We start from the raw sequence: 25,824 nt of genomic DNA, 5'->3' as shown, positions 1-25,824 counted from the left end.
ATGTGGAAAGGTTTTCATCTATTCTTTGCAGAATTATCTTCAGCCACATGAACAACCTGTTTAAGATCATGTCACAGCATGGCAATTTGATTTTTCAGACTTGATTAGGCCAATGTAAAACCTTCCTTTTTTTAAACCCTCTAGAGGTGGCATTGCTGGTGTGCTTTAGGGTTTTTGCCCTACTGCATGACGAACGTGCACTTCATATAAAATTCACAAACTGATGGCCAAACATTGTCCATTAGGATTTTCTGGTAGGGAGCAGAGTTCATGGCTTCATCTGTCATATACATGAAGTATGCAGAGTATCGAGCAGAAAACAAGGCAAGGTATGATTAAACAGTAAGTTGTCCAGTTCCTGAAGCTGTAAAGTAGCCCCAGACAATCTTCCACTACCATGTTGATATAATCTTTTTCAGAAACCCGTTTTTAAGCCAGATTTAAGTGTGGAAAACCCTTTTATTTTTTGTTCAGCAATGGTCTTGAACAGGGATCTCACAGGGATGTGTTTTTTTTTTTTTGCCTTGTCATTTTGTGGATGAAGCAGAACACACACCTTAATTGATAAGTGAGGCCTGCAGTGTTTAAAACGTTCTGGGATTTTTATGACCTCCAGAATGAGTCGCTGATACACTCTTGGAACAATTTTGGCAGACTGGCCACTCCTAAGGTTCACCACTGTTCCATGACTTAGACTTCATTTTTCATCTTTTCTTGAATTACTTAATACATGAAATGATTTGAAACATGTTTTTTGTATTCACTGTAGGTATCTTTGTCAGATATAACAATTTGTTCAATGGTAAGAAAACACTGAAGTCTCAAACAAAAGCAAATAGAAAACCAATTTTCAAAAGAGAAAATACATTTCAAATCACTATACACACACAAAATACATTTTAGATGTTGTTCTAATACCTTTTTAAATGCCCTGATGCCACAGGAATTAATGTTACTAGATGTAGGTTAAATTCAATTTAAATTATATAACGCCATTTCACAACACATCATCTCAAGGCACTTGACATACTTTTTTAGTTATCAAAAAGTGCAGTCAGGTTCGGTTTATTTTAGATTGGTTAAGTTTTCTATACAAAAAGGATATCCAGCAGATTGCTTAGAGTCACTGACTTGCAGAATGTACTCCTGGTCAAGCATGTAGCAACAGTGGACTGTCACTTGCATAATCGTGTTGTAAGAATTATGATAGTTGATTAATTAATATTTATCAACAATTCTAATTTAAAATCATAATTTGAAAAAAAATGTATTTCTTAACCAAAAATCATTACCATTATTCTGGTCCAAAACCTTCACCTAACTAACAAGCACTATTCTACACAAATTGGATGAAAATGACTACCTAAAAATCATAATAAAACAAAATATATGCACATTTAGTGTCTATGAAGATCAAACCAGCAATTTTATGGACAAATAGTGCAATTTGGGTTAAATGGAAAGAGAAATCCTTCTGGTGTTCTGATGTCTTGATTGCAGTGATCAGCTGATAAAATGGTGGGGCCACGCCCATTTAGCCGTACAGCTGATTGCCCTAAATCTCGAACAAAGAGTCATAAAAGTCTGAGGCGGGAACTCAGTGGAAAAACTCCAGTAATAAAACTGGAACAAAAGGAATGGTCAGGCAAGTCCCAGACCGCAGTTGATTTGAATGAAAAACTTTTAAAAGTCCAACTTCTAACCCCTGGCTGATTCGGGATCAGGCTGACAAAAACATGAACACACATGATTCAGCAGCGCTAGCGCAGCAAATCAAAACACAGCTCAGCATAAAACACTTCAATCAGTATTGGATACAACAAGTTGATACCTTAGATTAACTACTGGTGATTCTAAATCACCTTAACTATGCCTCATCCTGCCCAGACCTCTAAATGCACCTATCCGGTTTAATATAAAAAAGAACAAAATTTATTTCTTTGACGTTGATTTATTCTCTCCACCAGTTGAGGATGGGTCAGGTCTGAAGAAAAACGAGGTTAGGGGACCACATGTCCGTGATCGCCTGAAAAAAAAAATAATAAGAAACTAAACTTCTTATCCGTCCAGGAGGGGAAAATACAAAGAACCGTTTAGTCGACTGAATCAACAAGGAGGAAACTCGTCTCCTTGGAAATAAAACCTCTGTGGGTTTTCACCTGGGCCAGGTGTCGGCGTGGTCTTCGGTTGGTATATGAATATTCTGACCTTCTTGTATCAGACAGATTTCCAGCTTTCAAGCTCTTCCGGAAATGGCCTTGTGGAGCAAAAGTTTGCCTGCAAGCTTTGTCTCTCCAGATATGGGCCGCCGTTGCGTCGTAATCCCGGTGACGTCAGAGCTGCGATGTCTGTTGAGCTGCGCATGTCAAACTGTGCGACCAAAATGGATGACTCCAACACTGTTGACTTTGCAGCAATCTCTCATTGAGCATGCATGTAGCTTTGAACAGGAAGAAACCAACAGAACCCGATTCAGTGTGAGCGGTCATCTGCCATGACGGGCTGGGTATATAAGACAGAGTACGCAAAAAAAAAAAAAAAAAAAGAGCACATACAGTTAGTCACAGAAAAAGGGTTAAACACTGAAAACAGGGCTGGGTGTATAATAGAAGGAAAGCAAAGTTGTTGGCTGTAGTAGCTAAGCCAATACCCCCCTCCGGTAAGGTGTCACTGCTAAACAGCATGCAAAGTCAGATGTAGCTCCTGAGACCAAAATAATAATAATAGCAAATAGCACAAAATTGGAGTGTACTAGAAGAATGTAGCAGTGTTAGGGAAAGTGGCCATTATGTCCTCCAGCAGCCTAAGCCTATAGCAGCATAACTACAGAGATGGCTCAGGATAAACTAAGCCACTCTAACTATAAGCTTTATCAAAAAGGAACACTTTAAGCTTAGCCTTAAAAGTAGACAGGGTCTTCTTCCTCCTGTCTTCTCTAAAAATGCTTAACTTACCTGCAAGTTCCACCAACATGTGAGCAGCTTTTCAAATCTTTTACTACAAAGTGCATAGCACAACATCCTTGGTAGATAATACTGTGTTAGTGTCATGCTGTGTTAAGGTAGGACCTAAATGCAGAGTGTAATGGAGCAGATGAGAAGGATTTAATTGTAAACAAACTTATAATTTGACCAGGTGAAAGAACATGCAAGTGAGTGACATGAGCAGAATGATAACAGGAGCATGGGAACAGCAGAAATGGGATCAGGCATCAAGCTGGGTTGACATCAAGTAGAAAATCAGGAAAAACCAGTGGCAAACATTGAATACCAGAGTGGATTAATACTGATGGGAGTGGAGAATGGACCAATGAACTGAGGAGGTTAATTAGGAAGGGAATCAGGAGCAGCTGGTGGAAGAGATCCTAAAGAATACTGAGGGAGAATGACTTACTAACACAAATGAGCAGGGAGTGCAGGGGTGTAACAGAAAAACATCTAAATTAACTGAGGCAAGTAAACAATGAAACTAAATAAAGAACATTAACAAGAGGGAACCAGATCTATAAGGAATATATAAACTAAAACATCTAACTCAGAAATCCCAGGATGTATTCTAAACATAAGGATGAAATTTAATAATTCTGAATTAATTGAAAGAAGGCAAGTGAGAACATGGCAATTCAGAGAAAATAAACCGAACTCAAACTCAAAACCCCAAACACAGGCAGATTATGACAGTTACAGGTTACAGGAGAGATTATAGCTTGGTATATTGTTTTGAAGAGTTGAGTCGGGGTCATTCGGAATTAAATGTTTCCTGTTGTGTGCTAAAGATGACTTTATGACACAGAACAATTATCTGTGCCTTTGTAGTGTCCTCCTTGGCTGCTCATGTTGTTCTACAGTGGATGAGACTATTACAAATGTTGCCAGAGGCCTCGCCAACAAAATGAAGGAGAAAACTTACTGGGCAGCTGGAAGGGTGGGTGACATTGACTTTATTGGACCTACGAAGACTAAAGGAAAGGTAAGATTAAATAATTCCAAAAAATAAGAAAAAGCTGCAGAAAGTCTCATTTCAACCTTGTAGAAATTGATTTAACAAAAGATGATCCTGACATCGTATTTCTCTTCCTTTATGCAGTTTGTGAGGGTGTGCAGCAACACAGACCCAGTTTTGATTTACAAGATGCTGACAGAGGAGTGGGGCCTCTCTCCTCCACACTTGGTAGTGGCATTGGTGGGAGGAGATGAGCTGGCTCAGATGAAGCCCTGGCTCAGGGACACTCTTAGAAAAGGACTTGTGAAAGCTGCACAGAGCACAGGTTATAATCAATGGGCCAAAGCTGGCCTTGGCTTTTTACACCAAAGGGATAACATGTTTCTAGCCTTCTGCTGAGTTATCAGCAGTAGTAGTACAGTATATTATTTTTTATATCAGATATTTCAATTTTAAATCAATTTTCTTGTTTGCAACTATTTATGTTTTTTATGTACAATACAAAATTGCATCACTCACTTTTAGAAGAACCTGGATAATATTATTTATGATCAATTGGGGATAAATCTAATTTGCAATGACTGCTCTTATGTAATTTGAGAAAGAACTTTCTTGTCTAACATCTCTTAGAATCTCTATAGTTTCTGTCTGAATTAGCAAGAAATGCCAATACTAGAAGTCAGAGGTTTGCATACACTCATCACTGGCATTAATTTGGGTCTTTTAATTATGCATTTAAACCATTATTTGTTATTTAGGTCAGTATAATGATACACTTTAATGACAAGAACTGGATTTACACATTTTAATTAATTGTGCATATTCTGTGATCATTACATGCACCCAACTAATACTTGGTTAAATGTTCCTTGGAAAGTTAAAGATACACCACACACTTTTTGTAGTCATGAAAAAAGCTCTGTTTTCAGCCACTACTCTAATGGAAAATTTGACTTTACTTGCAATAGTCAGTTTCTGGTTTTGAGCATAGTCCCCAAATTTTCAATAGGGTCTAGGTCAGGGACATCCCAGAAACTGTTTGCCTGTATAATCAATAGCAGTACTAGTTTTAATGTACAGTGCCTTGCGAAAGTATTTGGCCCCCTTGAACTTTTCAACCTCTTGCCACATTTCAGGCTTCAAACATAGATATAAAATTCAAATTTTTTGTGAAGAATCAACAAGTGGGACACAATCATGAAGTGGAATGAAATTTATTGAATGTTTAAAACCTTTTAACAAATAAAAAACTGAAAAGTGGGGCGTACAATATTATTCGGCCCCCTTGCGTTAATACTTTGTAGCGCCACCCTTTGCTGCAATTACAGTTGCAAGTCGCTTGGGGTATGTCTCTATCAGTTTTGCACATCGAGAGACTGAAATTCTTGCCCATTCTTCCGTGCAAAACAGCTCGAGCTCAGTGAGGTTGGATGGAGAGCGTTCGTGAACAGCAGTCTTCAGCTCTTTCCACAGATTCTTGATTGGATTCAGGTCTGGACTTTGACTTGGCCATTCCAACACCTGGATACGTTTATTTGTGAACCATTCCATTGTAGATTTGGCTTTATGTTTTGGATCATTGTCTTGTTGGAAGATAAATCTCCGTCCCAGTCTCAGGTCTCTTGCAGACTCCAACAGGTTTTCTTCCAGAATGGTCCTGTAGTTGGCCCCATCCATCTTCCCATCAATTTTGAACATCTTCCCTGTCCCTGCTGACGAAAAGCAGGCCCAAACCATGATGCTGCCACCACCATGTTTGACAGTGGGGATGGTGTGTTCAGGGTGATGAGCTGTGTTGCTTTTACGCCAAACATATCGTTTTGCATTGTGGCCAAACAGTTTGATTTTGGTTTCATCTGACCAGAGCACCTTCTTCCACATGTTTGGTGTCTCCCAGGTGGCTTGTGGCAAACTTTAAACGAGACTTTTTATGGATATCTTTGAGAAATGGCTTTCTTCTTGCCACTCTTCCATAAAGGCCAGATTTGTGCAGTGTACGACTGATTGTTGTCCTATGGACAGACTCTCCCACCTCAACTGTAGATCTCTGCAGTTCATCCAGAGTGATCATGGGCCTCTTGGCTGCATTGATTACACAGATGGATTCTATTTATCATCATCAGTCATTTGGGACAACATTGGATCATTCAGAGATCCTCACTGAACTTCTGGAGTGAGTTTGCTGCACTGAAAGTAAAGGGGCTGAATAATATTGCACGCCCCACTTTTCAGATTTTTATTTGTTAAAAAGGTTTGACACATCCAATAAATTTCATTCCACTTCCCGATTGTGTCCCACTTCTTGATTCTTCACAAAAAATTATAATTTTATTTCTTTATGTTTGAAGCCTGAAATGTGGCAAAAGGTTGACCAGTTCAAGGGGGCCGAGTACTTTCGCAAGGCACTGTATTTGGGATCACTGTCCAGTTAGGACACCAATTTCTGTCTATGTTTTAACTAACTTGCTGTTGATTGGGGGTAAAGTTCAAGAATTTGGAGATGGTCACACTTTTTCATTATTCCACCCTCTCTTTGCAATTCACGAGTACTGCTGGAAGCAGGACAGCCTCACGGTATGATGCTATTATTCACATGCTTGACTGTTTTCAGGTTTGAAAGCATCACCTTGGATCCTCAAAGTAGACTTCTTATCATTAATAATAGAAATGATAATGCAATCTAGCATCACATTGAAAAGCTGGGTCAGTGTCAGAAAGACAACCAAAGGCATGCAGTTTACAACTTGGTATGGCACTTTAACCAAATATGAGTCGGGATGAATGTAAATTATTGATGTGACACAGTAACACAATAGATATATAGATATATTCATCATACATGACACTCATGCCTTTGGTTAGTATATGTAAACTTCTGAGCAGCATTTCTTGTGCAACTGCTTCTCTGTTCTCTAGGGGCATGGATTTTAACTAATGGCCTTCGTTTTGGCATCACCAAGCACTTGGGCCAGGCAGTGAGGGATCACTCCTTGGCCAGCACCTCCTCTAAAGTTCGTGTAGTTGCCATTGGCATCGCTCCCTGGAACATGATCCACAACCGAGAAGCACTGCTCACTGCCAAGGTTTCCACTCTCACTCAGATACACAATACATTGCCACTAAAGGCCACACTGTCATCCCTGAGCAAATTCAATGCATTTGTGCTTTCCTCAGTCTTTGTGCATTCTTACAATGATTTTTATAAGGTGGATGAGCCTGCAGCATACAAACCACAGGACTTGCCCCATGGCTCAGTGTATTCCCTGGACAGCCACCATTCTCACTTTGTGCTTGTTGAGGAGGATCCCAACAGACCAGGAGCCACCAGTGAAATGAGAGTGAAGCTGCTCAAACACATCTCCCTTCAGCGCACCGGTTATGGAGGTAAAATCTTTCAGGTCCTGGCCAGAGATAATCTTTTATGTGGACCAGGGTTAAAATTTCACAGTTTTAATCATAATTTTATCATTGCAAAAAGTTGAAAGTTAGCTATAAATCTGATATCTTTAGGGTGTATTTTTTTATTAAAACATAAAAAGAGGTGATTATTGAAATAACAAATTTGCAGCTGTCATTGCTTTAAATTATGCATGCGTTAAACTTTGTTGTATTGTAATGCTGTACATAATAAATCATTGTGCCTTATGTACAATTGGAATACCTTAAAGGAAACCATGTTTCAAATGTTATGACATTTTGGTATGATGTGCTAAAATCAAAATGCCTTTTCTCCAATGCATTGTAAAAAAGTGCAGCAGTCAAGTTAAGTTTTCTTTTCAAGTCACTAAACCTTAATGTTCAATATTCAACGCCATCACCTTGCAAAGTTAAAAGAAAAGCAACCAGAAATGCCAAGAAGTGGCAGCATTGGGCCATTTGAGGACACTCTGCTGTTCTCCTTTCCATTATTCAGAGATCATTCAGACCAAAACAAACAAAGTGTGTACATCTATCTCACAGTGTACTTTGAAATATGATGATGTCTACCATATTTTTAACATTACCTATTTTCAAGGATGAAATCAAGTTGGCTCTAACCCATGGGAAAACACATTTGACATCATATATTAACCCTTCTCATTAAAATATTCATATCTTTACAGTATATTTTACAGATAACAATGTAGTACATTGTTTAAGCTTTTGCTGCAAGTTCATTCTCTGTAAAGATGTAATGAAAAACACTTTTCATAGTCTATATGTTTTAGAAATACTAGAAAGTGTAGAACACAACTCACCGTGACAAACTTTTATAAAACAGATTTTTCTGCAATCCTGCATACATTATCACTGTTTTAAATTATACAGATATGACCGCTCAGACTGTGTGAAACACATTTTTGCAGTGGTCCCTAAACATTAAGCATGAAATAACATCATGTACTAGCTTAACTCATCAGGCATGATATGCACTCTACAGACACCATCCATATTCTTTAAAAGTTGCCAAAAAAAAGATCAACATTAAGTACGTTTTCATTTAATTATATCCATGTTTAGACCATTGTAGGGAGAAGGCCTAATTGAGCACACAGTGCCTTCCAAAGGTATTTATACCTATTGAACTTTTTCACCTTTTGTCAAAGTGAAACCATACAATTGCTAGAGATCTTATATATTATAGATGATACAAAGTAAAGTAGAGGGAAACAGAATACATCGTTTTTTTATAATTCTTTACAAATAACCTAAAAGGGTGATATGTTTTTATGTTGAGCTCACTGTTCATCAGGGAGTCCGTGTCCCTGATGAAAAAAGCATGCCCACAGCATGAGTAAAGTGGACTAAACACAAATACATTGCACAATTTTCAAATTGTTTGAAAAGATTTTAAGCAAAGCAAGCATGTGTATTTTTCCTTCCACTTTACAATAATGAACTATTTTGAGTTGCTCTAAAATCCCCCAAGAATACATTGAAGCTTGTGGTGGTAGCATTGCAAACACCTAAAAAAAACATCAAAGGACGGGCTACTTTCAAGGTCTGAATACTGTTGCAAAGTGCTGTGTTATGTTTTCCATTAGTATAAATGTGGCAGCAAACATTTCTGACCTTCCTAGTTTATTTAATGTACTTGTAAATAACAAGAGTAGTTCCACTTAAAAGAGATGCAAACAACCAGAAATAATTCTCTCCTGCAAATTATGGTACACAAAATTAAACTATGCAACGACAATTAGAGAAACTGTATATTTGCTAAAAGACATAAACGTGCATTGCAGGAACAGGAAGTTTTGAGATCCCTGTTCTGTGTCTACTGGTCCATGGGGAGCCCAGAATCCTAAAGGTAATCTTTTTTTTAAATTCCTTATGCAGTAAGTTATTCAACAATGGTAAAGATAAACTGTCTCCCAGAAAATCTGATTTTGTTTTTTGATGTCTACTGTTTGAGAAAATAACTGAACTCACTTATTTAGGCTTGAGAATCAGGCTGTGTGACATCTCCTAAAGTAGCAAACCAAAGGAAGACAAAGAACAAGCACTTCATGTTATCACAAACCTGATCTCTTCAACCAAAAAAAGCCTGACAAACAATTATTTCTCATAAATATGTCGATAACTGAGGAGATGGAAGACTACAGCATTATCTAAACAATGTGGATGCCTGCTGATAAAATTGTTTTTCTTCTTGAAGAGGATGTATAAGGGCATTGGAAATTCCACGCCGTGGCTGATTCTGGCAGGCTCTGGAGGTGTGGCTGACATCCTAGTCACGCTGATGAACAGAGGCTGCTGGGACACAGACAGTGTTCATGAGCTGCTGTTGGACACCTTTCCCAATGCCCACCACAGCACAGACATCAGTAACTGGGTCAAGCTGGTGAGAGCCATCTGCACAGCAGGGAGGCAGACACTTACAAAGATATGTACTTGTCAAGTATTGAACACTGGCATAAAAGTGGGGCACACTGGGAAACAGAGTGCGACAAGCTAGTGTGTGGATTTCATACTTATCTTAAGAAGTTGTATAATATTACCACATTATAACATGACAGGCTAGAGCCAGATTTATTGTTTCATGTATTAAATGTTTTGTTACAATTTTATGGAATTAAAAAGAAATATATGTATGTAAATAATACACTCTGTTAACTGACTTCCAACCTGTCTATCAGATCCAAAAGATACTTGATCATGGGCATCTTCTGACCGTCCATGACCCTGAACAGGAAAGCTCCGCGCTGGATACTGTCATTCTCAAAGCTCTTGTCAAGGGTAAAGTTCTTACAGAGGAAATTCTTGCCGTTGCAGAATTTCTGGATTTCTGTCTTGAAATAGCCATGACATTTTGAGTTCTCCATTGTCTGTGGACTTGTTGGCATTTTATGTGTCTGTGTGTGTATCAGCTTGTAAGAGTCAAAGTCAAGAAGCTCAAGACTTTCTGGATGAGCTGAAGCTGGCCGTGGCCTGGAACAGAGTAGATATCGCCAAGAGTGACATCTTTAATGGAGATGTGGAGTGGAAGGTTGGTAAATACTAAAGCTTCTGTTAGTCTGTTTCCTATCTTGCCATGAATGTTGGTGCATCAAATAAGTTACACCACTCTAAATATGATGGTATTAAGCTCATTTTGTAGAACATCAAGCCCTGTTGTGTTTTTTAATGTTTGTGTGTCACTTTTGATGCACCCCTGTTCTGTATAATGTGTGTGTATTGTGATGAAGTAAAATTCAGTATTGTACTCCATAAAGATACATTACTATATTACCATGGTGGTTTTTTTTTTTTTTTTTCAAATTTAAGAATCAACTGACCATTCTGGGATAAAGATTTAATGTTCTGTGAGTGTTCAAATTATTATTAGCTAAAATATTCAGAGCGTAGTACGAAGCTGCTCCAAACATTCAGTATGCAGAGGAGACTAAATCTTCATCAATGCAAGCAGAGCTTCTGCCTTAAATTGTAATGGTATTGGTAATATTATGACTGGGTCACAGTTGCAACATCAAATGGCAATTTTTAATATGGGCGATACAGCTCAATTCCCAGGGCAGCATGGCCATGGTAGAAGCAGAAGAACTTCCAAAATAAGTAACCTTTTGCAGCTGGTGTTTTCAATTGATTATTTGCATATCCAGTCCATATTTGTTTATCCATGGAAAGTGTGTGCTTCCTATGTGTGTTGTTATGTACGCTGTGAAAACATATTACACCATGCCTGGCTAACAACACAGAATTTGGTATCTAATGTGTAACTTTTGATTCATAGTTTATTTAACTGTTTTCATACGTAGTCCAGAAAATATCTGCCATGTCTTGTTGTAAGGGAAGAACGGGCTTGCCCATGGTGCATTTGATGCTGGAATTGCCAATGGCAACATTTAAATATCTATTCATAAATCTCAAACTTGTGATGCTCATGTAGCAGAATATTTGGACGTGTCCAAAACAATCTGTGGCTGACTTGTTTGGCTTGTAATCAAATTTGTATAATATAGTGTCATATGTATAGAAATCCGATGCTGGGGAGTTATTTACTCAAAGCTCTGTATCTTTTGACACCATTGAAATACAGAGCAGATAATGCAATATTGTTGTAGGGGTATCTAAGCATCCTGCCAAATTAGAAGTTTTATTAGTTCATGGTAAGTTACATTTGTATGCATTATTGTGGAATGTTGATGCACAGTAAAACCGATCAAACCACAAGCTTTTAGTTCCGATCAGATAATCAAATACTTTATTTACCCTGGGCTGATAGGAGGTACAGAACATACAGGCTTTCACACAGAGAAAAGTTGATGTCTGTGTGACAGTAAATTCATGATTCACCACATCAGTCTTTGATGTACTCTGTCACACCTTATTTTGTTAGTTTGTCACGTCATACTTGTAACATTTGCTAATAATCACAAAATAACTACTTTTGTCATCAATGGAGCTCTAGATTTACCAATAAGAACATCCTACACAACACACATTTTGTGATATAGCAAGTAATTCTCTCCATAGAGCTGTGCAGTTAGGATCGCTGTAAATCTCTTCAACATGCTAAAAATTGTATTTCTTGACTCTATTCCTCTTAAGGTTGCATAAGAGTAAGACCTCCAGTGTGAGCTGTAAATACTCACCATAAAACATTTCTTAAAATTACTTTATGACTGACTTGTTACAAAACCCCATGTAATTATTGCAGGCTTGTGATCTTGAAGAAGTGATGATGGATGCCCTCATCAATGACAAACCAGACTTTGTACGCCTCTTTGTGGACAATGGGGTGAACCTGGGGGAGTTCCTTACCTACGGTCGCCTACAGGAACTTTACTGGTCCGTGTCTGAGAAGAGCCTCCTTCACAACCTGCTTCTGAAAAAGTATGAGGAGAAGCAGCTCTTGCTTGGGGCGGCAAGGACACCTGGTCCACCAGGACACCACCCTACTGAACAAGGGAAACCCCGCTTCACCCTTTTTGAGGTTGCCAAAGTCCTGAAGGACTTTCTGCACGACTCTTGCAAAGGCTTTTACCAAAAGATGCCAGCAGTGAGTGATGCACTGACTGTGACTCATGTGAAATTGATTTTAGCTGATGCAACTTTAAATTTGGGATATGTTCTAAAGCTTAGTGGATATTTTAATCATAGTTTGCATCTGACTTGTGTGTAATTTTGTTTTCTTAGTCTCTCAGATTAGATCATTTGAAACATCAGGAATTTCAAAGAATCTGATAAAATACAAAGTTCTTGGTGCGCTTAATTGACGGAGGATATTAAATCTTTAATTGACAATTTCATGCTAACTCATTCCTCACTGGTAGGAGTAAAACATAAAATTTAACCAGTATAATGGCAATAGTTTTGCATTGGTCACCCCTCTTTCTATCTCCATTCACATCACCTGTTCTCACCATAATATCAGAAGGAAAGAGACAGATTATTAAGGCAAATCACCTTTTAGTTATTGTTATATTCCATGTTCTGTAATGTCTTTTGCACCCAAATTGTCTTTTTGGTGTTGTTAGGTTCGTATCAGACAGCAAAGAAACAGTCCTTAAAAAATTACCTCCTTTGCAGTCATAGAATGTGTTTTTCAGTAAATTGTTCACCTCATTTAGGCACTGAATGTTGAGCAGACAGTCTGCGGCTGCCCCATTTACTAACATGTTTAATACATACAGTGTACTATCTATGCACCCAGGAGAAGCCAGCAAAGGGCCGACTGTTCCAAAGCCAGAAGAACCTGCCTGAGTTAGAGGAGCACTGTGAACATCCTTGGCGAGATCTCTTCCTCTGGGCTGTCCTCCAGAACCGACAGCAGATGGCTAACTACTTTTGGGCCATGGTCAGTCTTATCAGCTTCTTTGCTTATTTCAGCTCCAGCTTGTTGTATATCAATCAGTAGCACCCTAAATATGTCTGGCACTAGAAAAGTCTACTCAACCAAAACCGCAGGGCAGTCTGACTTATACACAGAGTGTAACTTCAAATGAAGGGTGACAAGAGGCATGACACCAAGCACAGAGCAGGTGTAGGTCAATCCTGCCATATGCAAATGTCACTCTAGATAAAAGAACCCTGTGACTAGGTGAACTAAAAAGCAATCTTATCTTAAAGAACATTATTGAAATGAAGGTCATGTTGCTTGCTGAGGCAATCAACCCGTGGTGAGATAGGGAAGGCATATCTAAAGTGCTGATGAAGTTAATTAGAAATATATCCTGACATGGGATTGATGCTCTTTGAATAGTTTGAATAACACAAATCAATGAGGATCCCTTCTTTTTTTAACAAATTTTCAAGGCCCCTTTTTTTTGCCTCCTCCAGCCTTCCCTGTAGTAAAGCAACCAATTATTGTAATCTCAAAAGTGGTCACCTTAATGTGCTCCTTCCTGGCGTCTTATTTCAAATATTATCTGAAAGTCTAGTAATTGCATGCAGCGTGTGCACATCCCCACTGCAAGTCGTTTTGCCTCTCACACTGTGGCATGGATACCAGCATTCATAATTTGATTGTTTGAATGGTCTCACTGAAAGCCTCATCAAAATAATCCTTGCAAGTCAGCTCATATAGTCAGTACATAGCATATATGCACTATATTACAAAACATACTTGTCTGTCTGCTTTTGCATGTACAGGAACTTTGATGACATCCTATTCTTAATCTATAAGGTCCAGTGTGTTAATGGACCAGTTCCCAGCAATAGCAACCTTAACTATTCTGTAAGCATCTTTCACAATGTTTAGGAGTGTGTTCATAGCTAGATGAGAAAACCAGAATTGCAGCCTCCGATCTGATTCATACCAAAGGTGTTCAAAGGTGTTCAAGACATATATATTGTGTATTTCGAACAGGCAGGGTTGTGAGAAAAATTGGATTATGCGAACATCCTTTAACTGGTATGCTCCTATGGGTCATGGTCTTTCTCACTTTCAGGCAAATATGCCAGTATATTTCAGATATTTCAGAGAGAAATGTTCACTTTTGTCATCTCTCTGAGAGACGGAGGGTAATGCTCATAATAATTTGTTTTACCATGACGTTCTTCAGATATTTAAAGGAAGTGAAATCACCCAGGCTTCTTGAAACACATTAAGGTTTATTAAACAAAATGAATCCAGGTAACTCTCTTCATACAAGATGACTAGGTCTAATATTCTGCTGATGGTTCCCCTGAGGCCAGAACTCACATACAGAGAGAAATTATTACCCTATACAAGTTGGAGACTGTTATGTACATCTCCTCCAGTCACCAAAAAAAGAACTACATGGGGAAATCACACCCTGTTCATTAAACAGTGTGACAATGACAATCCTTGGTATTGTTGCTAGGTGTGCTAACTTTTACAGCTATTTTTTATTATCTCAGGGTGCCCAGGGCCAATTTCCCCTGTCGGAGTATAGAAACACATGAGCATAATATTTGAAATGTTTTGTTATGAGGGATTGTTTGACATCTTTGTGTCTCATTCACAAAACATTTAGATTATAAAACCACCAAACCTTTAACATTCAGGTCCAGACAGCCACTGGTTTCAGTTTATTCTGATAAGTCATTAAAATAATCAGACAAAGATGGCAATTAATATTTTGAAGCACATCTGTACTTTCAATCAGAACATGTAACCTGTTGTAAATTAAGTTCTCTGTTATTAAGAACTTCTGGTTCTTTCAGTTCACAAAAATGAATTGAAATTGATATCTGGGAGGAGGGAAAGGAAACCTGAATGAAATGTAGATTTAGTGGTGAATAGTCAAACATCCCTTTAGAGAACAGAACAGGTTATGTTCTTGTTCTTAGATAACAGAACAGAAGATGCCAAGATGCCACAAATGATCTATATGAAACATGCACTTGAAATGGAACACAGGAATCATTTCTAATCTGCCTTAGTTATTCTAACTGTGAATTATTTACTTGTTCCCTTTTTAGTACGTGTTTTAGACAGGAAAATCACAAGTGGTCGTCCACCTTCCAATGCAAATATGATTGATCTGCATTAACTTAAAAGAATTTGCATTACTTTATTTTATTTATTTTTTTAAGTCCACTGTGGTCTTGGCCATTAGCTTTTGCTTTTTATACAAAATTATGAGAGTTATGTATAAAGGTATGGTATTGACTGCTTTGTACGTTTTAACAGAATCTCACTTAAAAAATCCAGAACCATGCTTTTAAAACAGCTGTTTGTTTCTCTACCAAGTACATTTAACACTGTGTGTATAGCCTAAGTCTAAAGGGTCAATTCTATTACTTATCCCTGAAATCATTTGTTAAAAACATGGCAGACACAGCATACACAGTGATTGAGATGCAAAAATAAATCATTTTCAAATTCACTAGATGTTTCTTCCAGACCCATTTCTTGAAACCAGCTTTATTTTAATCCTTCAGGGCCCTGAGGCAGTTGCAGCAGCACTGGCAGGATGTAAGATTCTGAAAGAGATGGCACGCCTGGAATCTGAGGCTGAGTCTGCACGCAGTATGAAGGAGGCCAAGTACGAGCAGTTTGCCCTTGGTGAGTTCTGAAACTGTTTGATGATAAGAACTGACAATGAGGTTATAGAACCCAAAGGTCAAGCATACCCTTATTTAACTCAAACCAGCATTATCTTCAGAGAAACACAAACAAATCACATTAGAAGAGGATATCTAAATCTAAATCTGAATGTGGTAAATTTTCTAACATAAAGGATTTAATCAGTACACACTTTACTGACCATTTTTGTCATTTTGTCAGATGTCTTTGGAGAATGTTATTCCAACAGCGAAGACAGGGCCTATGCTTTATTAGTGAGAAGAACACACTGTTGGAGTAAATCCACGGTTCTCAACTTGGCAACCGAGGCTGATGCCAAATCTTTCTTTGCCCATGATGGAGTTCAGGTAACAAGAAGATAACATTTGGCCTCCTGAGATTGGAGGTCAGGTTTTCTTATTCAGCCTGTCATTGTGTTGCATGACAATGTTGAGAAAACTGACAAAGTATTTAGGTTACTTTGTTGCTATCTCATTACAGTTTTTAATCAGTGCATAGTATTGTATTAGATACTTCAGACAGCATATTTGTTTTCTTCCTAAATTTCCCTCTGAGATATGTCCTTGTCATTAGAAAGTCATCAATGAGTTAATTGGTATTCAGTACCAGCAGGAAAAGTTAGCGCGCAGCAAATAACATCTTTTATTTAAAGGACGCAGTTGGAATATGTAATCTTTTTTTCTTGGAAGCAGTTAATTGTGATTCAGTAAATGTGTATTATTTAAAAACATATGAGAGACAACAATATTTTATTAGGGTGGACATAGTTGCGGCTGAGCATCAGGTGCCTCTACATGTGAGAGTCCCTAACTCAAACTTCAGCTGTTGGTTTGAACATAATTCACATGTTGGATCTTTTTTTTTTTTTCTTTTCATTGTTGGCATAACTCTTAATATGTGTCGTCTAAGAACTAGTTTCAAAGCTGTATGGTGTCAAAATAGATAGACCTATATTGCCCCCTTGTGGTAAACTCTTTTCATGCAAGGTAACCTCTTAGAAATAATCCTAACGACAACTCTCACCACAGGCTCTCCTCACAAAGCTGTGGTGGGGGGCTATGACGACAGACACTGCCATCTCCAAACTTGTGGTCTCATTTTTCTGCCCACCCCTCATCTGGACCAACCTCATTAAGTTTAGGTGACAAGTGTTTTACTAACAAAATTTAAATAATGCAGGTGAAATGTATATGTACTTTTTATGTGCACTGACAATCTGGTTTGTGTCTTAGTGACGAGGAGCTGGATAACCGTGATGGGAAGAAGGAATTTGTGGAGCTGGACAGCCTTGATACAGAAAAGGCTTTACTGTTAACGAACAACGATGACCCTTTGTGAGTTTGCCTTCAACAGTGTTTTTTCTGTAAATCATAATCTTATCTATGTGTGGTACAACATTGTATATGCAATATGTATGTTTCAATGTATTTGTGGTTTTGTTTTTTGTTTTTTCAGGGATGCTTCACCTGGAGGTCAGACATCTCAGAGCTATGCCACTGTTTGGTGGCGCTTCTTTCTCCGCCGCTGGCGTCGCTTCTGGAGTGCTCCTGTCACAGTTTTCCTCGGCAATGTCATCATGTACTTTGCCTTCCTCTGCCTCTTCACTTATGTGCTCCTTCTAGACTTCCGCCCACCACCCCCCGATGGTCCTGGAGCTCCAGAGATAATGCTCTACTTCTGGGTGTTCACCTTGGTGCTGGAAGAAATTCGACAGGTGACATATATACAGAAACACACATGATCCCTAAATAATCTCTCTAATATTTCAAAGGAGTTTTAACCTAACACATCCTTTTTGTCATAATTTGTCAGGAATATTCAGTTATCTTATGCAGGGACATCACACCTTTTGTGAAATAGCAGTACTTTTAAGGGATGTGCTACAGCATTCAGTCCTGACAAGTCAGACACATCTGACTAGGCGATGATGTGATTTTCTAGAGTAAGCTCATTCTCTGCTGGGAATTCGAGGATTCATGAGCCTCTCACCTCTCTGTATTACTCGCTCTCTGGGAGCCTGGTCAGATAGGCATGATTGCTTCTTGCAGTGATCCCTTGGAGCTTTCCTCCCCTGGGTGCAGAAGACCCATATAAGACAAAACTACACCTCTGTTCCATTATTTGGCTATTCCAACATACATACATACATACATACATACATACATACATACAAACATATATACATACATACATACATACATATATACATACATACATACACACATACATACATACATACATACATATATACACACATACATACATACATACATACATATATACATACATACATACATACATACATACATACATACATACATACATACATACATACATACATACATACATACAAACATATATACATACATACATACATACATACATACATACATACATACATACATACATACATACATACATATATACATACATACATACATACATACATACATACATACATACATACATACATACATACATACATACATACAAACATATATACATACATACATACATACATACATACATACATACATACATATATACATACATACATACACACATACATACATACATACATACATACATACATACATACATACATACATACATACATATATACATACATACATACATACATACATACATACATACATACATACATACATACATACGTACATACATGCATACATACATACATACATACATACATACATACATACATACAAACATATTTGAATTAGCAGGTACAATGACATTATTGTTCAAAAAGCTATGCTTATTAAACAAGGACCTGGTATGCTTTTGCAGATGACACCATAGTTAAAATCGCTAATGTTCTCGATTATTGAAAAAGATCTGAAAAAACAATATATTACGACAATAATTATTTTCTATGACAGAGTTTCTTCACTGACGAGGAGATGAACATCCTAAAGAAGTTCAAGCTCTACGTGGAGGACAACTGGAACAAGTGTGACATGGTGGCCATCTCACTCTTTGTTGTTGGGGTTTCCTGCCGGTACTTAACAATAATGTCAATGAAAAGAACAATCTGAAAAATGTGTAGAGGTTCTGGTGATTTCTTGCCATGATAGTGTAAGCTAGGGCAGTGTTTTAGAACCTTGGTCCTCAAGGCACACTGCCTTGTAGGTTTTAGATGTTTCTCTGCTTTGACACATCTGATTCAGGTGATCACCGTTCAGCAAAAGTCTGTTAAGCAACCTTCAACTGAAATCAGGTGTGCTGAAACAGAGAGACACCTAAAAACCTGCCGAGCCAGTGTGCATTGAGGACCAGGGTTGAAAAACCCAGAACTAGAGTATTAAAATAAATATGTAAATTGGGGAATGAAATACCGTTTGGAGTCAGTGTTTGTCTCTGATTTTGCAGAATGTCGAATGACACCTATGAAGCGGGACGGACAGTTCTGGCCATAGATTTCATGGTATTTACTCTACGTCTGATACACATCTTTGCCATTCATAAACAGCTGGGGCCCAAGATCATCATCGTGGAGAGAATGGTGACCAACATCAAATGCTTCTGCTGTGACATTTCAATTCTCAAAATTTAAGTAATGAATTAAAACATTTTTCAACTAATTTAGCCATTAAGAGGTCAAATATTTGTGTCTTACAGATGAAGGATGTTTTCTTCTTCCTGTTTTTTCTGAGTGTGTGGCTAATTGCTTATGGTGTAGCTACACAGGCTCTTCTTCACCCCAATGACCCAAGGATTGACTGGGTGTTTCGTAGAGCCTTATATCGCCCATATCTGCACATATTTGGCCAAATCCCCCTGGACGAAATAGATGGTAAAGAATAACAAATACACCATGTTGAAGGATGCCATTTAATAACTTTGAAAAACAAAAAATGTGATTTTTTTATTAATGAAAAATATACTGTAACTTATATCCTTACTGTAATATCGCAGTGGTGCATCCAAGAAAAGATTACTTTCTTTCAACCTTTCAAGTGTCTAAGTTTCTAATTTTGCTGTTTCTTTCTTCTCTCCTGAAATTTGCTCCAGCGGCTCGAATGCCAGACATTAACTGCACCAATGACTCAGAGGAAATTATCATGGGTCTGCGACCACCGTGCCCCAACGTCTATGCCAACTGGCTGGTCATTCTGCTGCTAGTTATCTTCCTTCTTGTCACCAATGTGCTTCTGCTCAACCTCCTTATCGCCATGTTTAGGTCAGTCAAGGGCTCAGAATGCATGCAAGAAGCTGTTTATATGCATAACTGCTATTTATATCATCAAAACTAGTTTCTTCTTTGTGAATTAGAGTGCCATGCAACTGTTTGACCTTTTTGACAATCTGTAATTTTGTCACAACCACAAACATTCTTGTGTTTTATTTAAGTTTTACGTCAGATCTATATAAGCATGTATAACTGGGAAGTGACAAGAGCGTCATACATGGTTATAAGGAAATAGAAATGTGAAAAGTACATAGTGGCAACAAAACAAACATGTAGAAGAAGGTGATCTGGCCAGTTGAGACCAAAATTTAACTTGTTGAACTACATGCAAAATGCTAAGTGTGACAGAAAACTAACACTGCATATCAGCTCTGAATATACCATTTCCACTGTAAAACATGATGGTTCCAGCATCATGCTGTAAGGTGGCTTTTCTTCAGCAGCGTTGGAGAAACTGGTCACAAATGATAAGAAGACAGATGGAGTTGAATGCAGGACAACCCTAGAAGAAAAGTTGTAACAGGCTGCGAAGACTGTGATGGATGTTTACCTTCCAGCAGGACAAAACATACAGCCAGAGCTAAAATTACCAAATCATATTCCAGATTTAGGTCTGCAATCTGACCCAACTGAAACTTTTAGGTAATACTTAAAATTGCAGTTAAGGGAAGCGTTTTATGCAATCTCACTGAGTTTCAGCTATTTTGCAAAGAAGAATGGGCAAACATGTCAAAAGTGGAATATCATGAAAAAAATAAAAAGATTTTCACTCATTTTAGAATGTGAAACTGGAATGAATTAATGAATGATTTTATTTCAGACAATCCAGTAAAATTATAAATTTAACACATACAAACGAGCATTATGTATAATTAATTATATATCTAAATCGATACAGGGGTTGGACAATGAAACTGAAACACCTGGTTTTAGACCACAATAATGTATTAGTATGGTGTAGGGCCTCCTTTTGCGGCCAATACAGCATCAATTCGTCTTGGGAATGACATATACAAGTCCTGCACAGTGGTCAGAGGGATTTTAAGCCATTCTTCTTGCAGGATAGTGGCCAGGTCACTACGTGATACTGGTGGAGGAAAACGTTTCCTGACTCGCTCCTCCAAAACACCCCAAAGTGGCTCAATAATATTTAGATCTGGTGACTGTGGAGGCCATGGGAGATGTTCAACTTCACTTTCATGTTCATCAAACCAATCTTTCACCAGTCTTGCTGTGTGTATTGGTGCATTGTCATCCTGATACACGGCACCGCCTTCAGGATACAATGTTTGAACCATTAGATGCACATGGTCCTCAAGAATGGTTCGGTAGTCCTTGGCAGCCCATCTAGCACAAGTATTGGGCCAAGGGAATGCCATGATATGGCAGCCCAAACCATCACTCATCCACCCCCATGCTTCACTCTGGGCATCCAACAGTCTGGGTGGTACGCTTCTTTGGGGCTTCTCCACACCGTAACTCTCCCGGATGTGGGGAAAACAGTAAAGGTGGACTCATCAGAGAACAATACATGTTTCACATTGTCCACAGCCCGAGATTTGCGCTCCTTGCACCATTGAAACCGATGTTTGGCATTGGCATGATTGACCAAAGGTTTGGCTATAGCAGCCCGGCCGTGTATATTGACCCTGTGGAGCTCCTGATGGATAGTTCTGGTGGAAACAGGAGAGTTGAGGTGCACATTTAATTCTGCCGTGATTTGGGCAGCCGTGGTTTTATGTTTTTTGGATACAATCCGGGTTAGCACCCGAACATCCCTTTCAGTCAGCTTCCTCTTGCATCCACAGTTAATCCTGTTGGATGTGGTTCGTCCTTCTTGGTGGTATCCTGACATTACCCTGGATACCGTGGCTCTTGATGCATCACAAAGACTTGCTGTCTTGGTCACAGATGCGCCAGCAAGACGTGCACCAACAATTTGTCCTCTTTTGAACTCTGGTATGTCACCCATAATGTTGTGTGCATTTCAATATTTTGAGCAAAACTGTGCTCTTACCCTGCTAATTGAACCTTCACACTCTGCTCTTACTGGTGCAATGTGCAATCAATGAAGACTGGCTACCAGGCTGCTCCAATTTAGCCATGAAACCTCCCACACTAAAAAGCCTTAGGTGTATGAATGAGTGTGTGCATGGTTGTATGTGTGTTGCCCTGCGATGAACTGGCGATCTGTCCAGGGTGTACCCTGCCTCTCGCCCATAGACTGCTGGAGATAGGCACCAGCTCCCCCGCAACCCACTATGGAATAAGCAGTAGAAAATGACTGACCGACAGACTGACTGACTATAATTTAGTGATTGTCTAAAAAAGGGGTATGAAGAAGTGAAACTTATTTAATCATACCCCTTCTCCTTCCTTTAGTCCTTAACACCAACAATCTTCCTGATTCCTACTTACTTATAAGTTCATACTACTCCGAAGTTCATTCATTGAGCAAATAAATTAATTTATTGTCCATTTAAACACACATATAAACTTTCACATGTACATCACACATCTTCATTCATACACTTATGACCTATAGCCCAAAGCCCACACAACCACAACCATTGCAAAAGTATGTTTACACCCATCTATAGTGAGTACACATTGACGTTCACTGCCCTTCTTCCGTCTCATATCTTTCTAAGAAAACCAGTTTCAGCCTTTTCCTAAACAGTCTCATAGTTGGACATTGTTTTAATTAAACACTGAGTTTGTTCCATACTTTCACACCACTTATTGAAATGTATCGTACATTCTTTCATGTTTGTTCGAGCACATTAGATCAGGTTATCCCTGATTATATCCTCCCTCTCTCTCAACAAAAGGCTTTTGTATGCTGTCTGGTAGCTGTCTATTTCTAGCTTTATTTATTAATTGTGAGGTTTGAGATTCTACCAGATCAAAGAGTTTTAGCAAGCAGGAATGAATGAATAATGGATTAAACATTCATTACACATAGAGTGAAATATTTCCAGCCTTTATTTCTTGAGGGTTTGATGATTATGGCTTACAGATGATGAAAACCCAAAATTCTGTGTTTCATAAAATTAGAATATTGTGAAAAAGTTAAAGTATATATATTGAAAATTAAGTGAAAGGAAAAAGTGAGATTGTAGATCTACTAGAAGTATTTAGTTATTAAGGCTGAATAAAAATGCATGCCACACTTTTCTGAGTGTGACATGTCTCTTGTTCATTCCTGTTAATAGATACTAATTTATTTTGGTATACCAAATAAAATACTAGTAAAAACCATGGAAGTTTGTAGTTGTAAAGTGACAAAATGTTAAACATTTCAAAGGGTATGCATCCTTCTGCAAGTCACTGTTTAAAAAAAACACCACGATAATACTGTTTACTATTTGTTCCCCAATTTGCAGTTACACCTTCCAAGTGGTGCAGGGTAATACAGACATCTTCTGGAAGTTCCAGAGATATAACTTGATTGTGGAATACCACAGCCGTCCAGCACTGGCCCCACCCTTCATCATCATCAGCCACATCTCTCAGCTTGTCCTCTGCCTGGTCAAACGGCCAGAGTCTAAGCAGGAACATCTTGGTATGCAGGTTAATCATATTTCCATTTGGAACTTTTGGGCCATTCTCGGTTGTTTTTTTTGGCTAATTTATAAAAGATGTAGTACTTCAAAGCACAGTGTGCTTTCCCTTTGCCTTACCTTTTATCTTCAAGGGAATTCTGTTAGTTTGAGTGTTTCATTGCCTCTGCCTGCATGTGCCTGAGTGCTTGTTTTCTTGTGTTGGCAGAGAGGGAGCTGCCAGCAGGACTAGACCAGAGGCTCATAACATGGGAGACGGTGCAGAAAGAAAATTACCTGGCAAAAGTGGAGCGCCAGCACTGGGAGAGCAGTGAGGAGAGACTCAGGAATACCTCCTCGAAGTAAATAGTTTGCAGTTTTAAGGAGTGGGAATTCATGAACTTTCAATCTGTCACATCATTATCAGCTAGTCTGATTTTTCTTTTCCTTTTAAACCTACATGCACACATGTCCAAAGCCAAAATTTGTAAGCTCTAGTTTAATTAATTAGGTAGTATTGTTTTTAGATTCTTTTTAACTTTTGTGTTCTTGTTCAGGGTTCAGAGCTTGTTAAAGATTGTTGGTGGATTTAAAGACCAAGAGAAGCGACTGGTATCAGTGGAAGCTCAGGTAGAACCGCAGCATGGTAGAAACGCATTGCATGGCTGCTTTCACTGTGCATGTCCTGAGAGACTGGATAATCCTCTGTCATTTCTGTGTTTGTCTATAGGTTAGATATTGTGGAGAGGTGCTGTCCTGGATGGCGGAGTGCTTCAGTCAAAGCACACTCAAATGTGGAAAGGATGCTCCAAAAGCTCCAAGTCAGTCAAATATCAGAGACCTATGAGCTGACAGAAATGATACAAGACAACTATGAGTTTTGTACTAATACTGCATTAAAATGTCAACATCTCTAACAGGCATCAAGGCAGACAGTAGTGCAGACACACCTCAAAGTTACCTGGAGCCAGAAGCCAGACAAGAAGAGCAAGAATCCAAACCTGGTCACTCAGGATATGGAGCCAACAAGAAATTTCCTTACATTGATGAATAATGTTCACAACACTAACTTGTAACAGATGGCCTCTTCCCCTTACACCTCTAAACCCATATTCACAAAGAATCCTAAGACTAAAAGTAGCTCCTAGTGACGTCATTCTAAGAAAAATCTTAGAATGTTCCCTCAGTAAGAAAATAGTTATTCATGAAGCATATTAAGGCATTAAGAGAGTTCCTATACTGAACAGATGTTTTTTAGGACGACCTTTAGTGAGCTTAAAAGTGTCTAAAGCAGAGAAGATGGCGCAAAGACCAAGTAGAGATATTCTCCGTACAATAAACAGTAAATTAATAAAACGCTACCGACTCGATTGAGCAGGAATCCACCCCCTAAACAGTCCAGTAAATGAACACATAAACTTCTATAACAATCATACAATTATTAATATAGAGATAAGATTAACCTTATCATCCCTCTAGGGGGAAATTAAATAGTTTCAGCAGCAGGAACAGGTTAAAGGTGCACCTCTAGTCAGGTAATATTAGGATGGGTAGATAAATAATGGAAACAATAATAAATAACAATGAATAAAAAGTGAACAAAATTACAAACAATATAGTACAGAATTATTTAAATATTTACAGACTGTAAAATGCTTTCAACAATATAAAGACAAACTCTAGACAAAAGTCTAACAATCTAAACACTATATACATTGAAGGAAGATGTAAATGAGGTGAATAAGTATTTGCTGTATTGTACATGATGGTCTCAGTAGTCTAAGCCTAAATCGTCATCTACAATGCTTCCACATTCCAGGCTGGTGTATGAAAGGAGAAGTAAAGCTCATTGATCTGCTCGGAAATGCCTGTTTGTTTCCACCAACACCCCTCTCTTCTCCTCCACCAGCTGCGCCAACACATCTGATTTCTCTCCACTGATTATTAGGAGTGCATTTGTTTTTGTTGTTGTTTTTTTATTAACCAATCACAGCTATTAGAAGACAGAGTCATACCTAACAACGGGGTCAACCACACCTCTCTAAGATAGGAATTTGTGTCCTCTCCTTGGTCAAAGTTGCTCTCAGCAGCGAACTGAATCACTCTAGCTAGGAGTCTTTGCCAAGCATTTTTAGGTTAAGATAGGAGCTCTC

The 25,824-nt window shown here is 38.4% G+C and overlaps 1 protein-coding gene across 1 annotated transcript; it reads left to right on the top strand.

Annotated features, from left to right (window-relative positions):
- Positions 1-270: 270 nt before the first annotated feature.
- trpm5 (transient receptor potential cation channel, subfamily M, member 5) lies at positions 271-25,529 on the top strand. The gene is made up of 25 exons (XM_047362509.1): positions 271-329; positions 3,816-3,969; positions 4,087-4,267; positions 6,859-7,025; positions 7,149-7,326; positions 9,165-9,229; positions 9,578-9,763; positions 10,059-10,158; positions 10,290-10,408; positions 12,080-12,421; positions 13,076-13,219; positions 15,772-15,895; positions 16,118-16,263; positions 16,945-17,057; positions 17,149-17,250; positions 17,372-17,630; positions 18,820-18,938; positions 19,310-19,442; positions 19,559-19,733; positions 19,952-20,120; positions 23,516-23,694; positions 23,901-24,033; positions 24,229-24,301; positions 24,402-24,492; positions 24,592-25,529. Exons 1-25 carry the CDS (start codon positions 271-273, stop codon positions 24,723-24,725), a joined length of 3,645 nt encoding a protein of 1,214 aa, XP_047218465.1. The 3' UTR covers positions 24,726-25,529.
- Positions 25,530-25,824: the final 295 nt, after the last annotated feature.

This window comes from Girardinichthys multiradiatus, chromosome 4, assembly GCF_021462225.1.
Source record: "Girardinichthys multiradiatus isolate DD_20200921_A chromosome 4, DD_fGirMul_XY1, whole genome shotgun sequence".
NCBI lineage: Eukaryota > Metazoa > Chordata > Actinopteri > Cyprinodontiformes > Goodeidae > Girardinichthys > Girardinichthys multiradiatus.
Note: the sequence above shows the minus strand (reverse complement) of the source record. Positions and strands in the feature narration are given on the sequence as shown.

Bases quoted from the DNA above. Each gene is read 5' to 3' on its own strand.
- trpm5 (XM_047362509.1), top strand. From the start codon at position 271: ATGGCTTCATCTGTCATATACATGAAGTATGCAGAGTATCGAGCAGAA. The intron at 7,026-7,148 runs GTTTCCACTCTC...GATTTTTATAAG, and splicing joins AAGCACTGCTCACTGCCAAG to GTGGATGAGCCTGCAGCATA. The intron at 13,220-15,771 runs GTCAGTCTTATC...TTAATCCTTCAG, and splicing joins CTAACTACTTTTGGGCCATG to GGCCCTGAGGCAGTTGCAGC.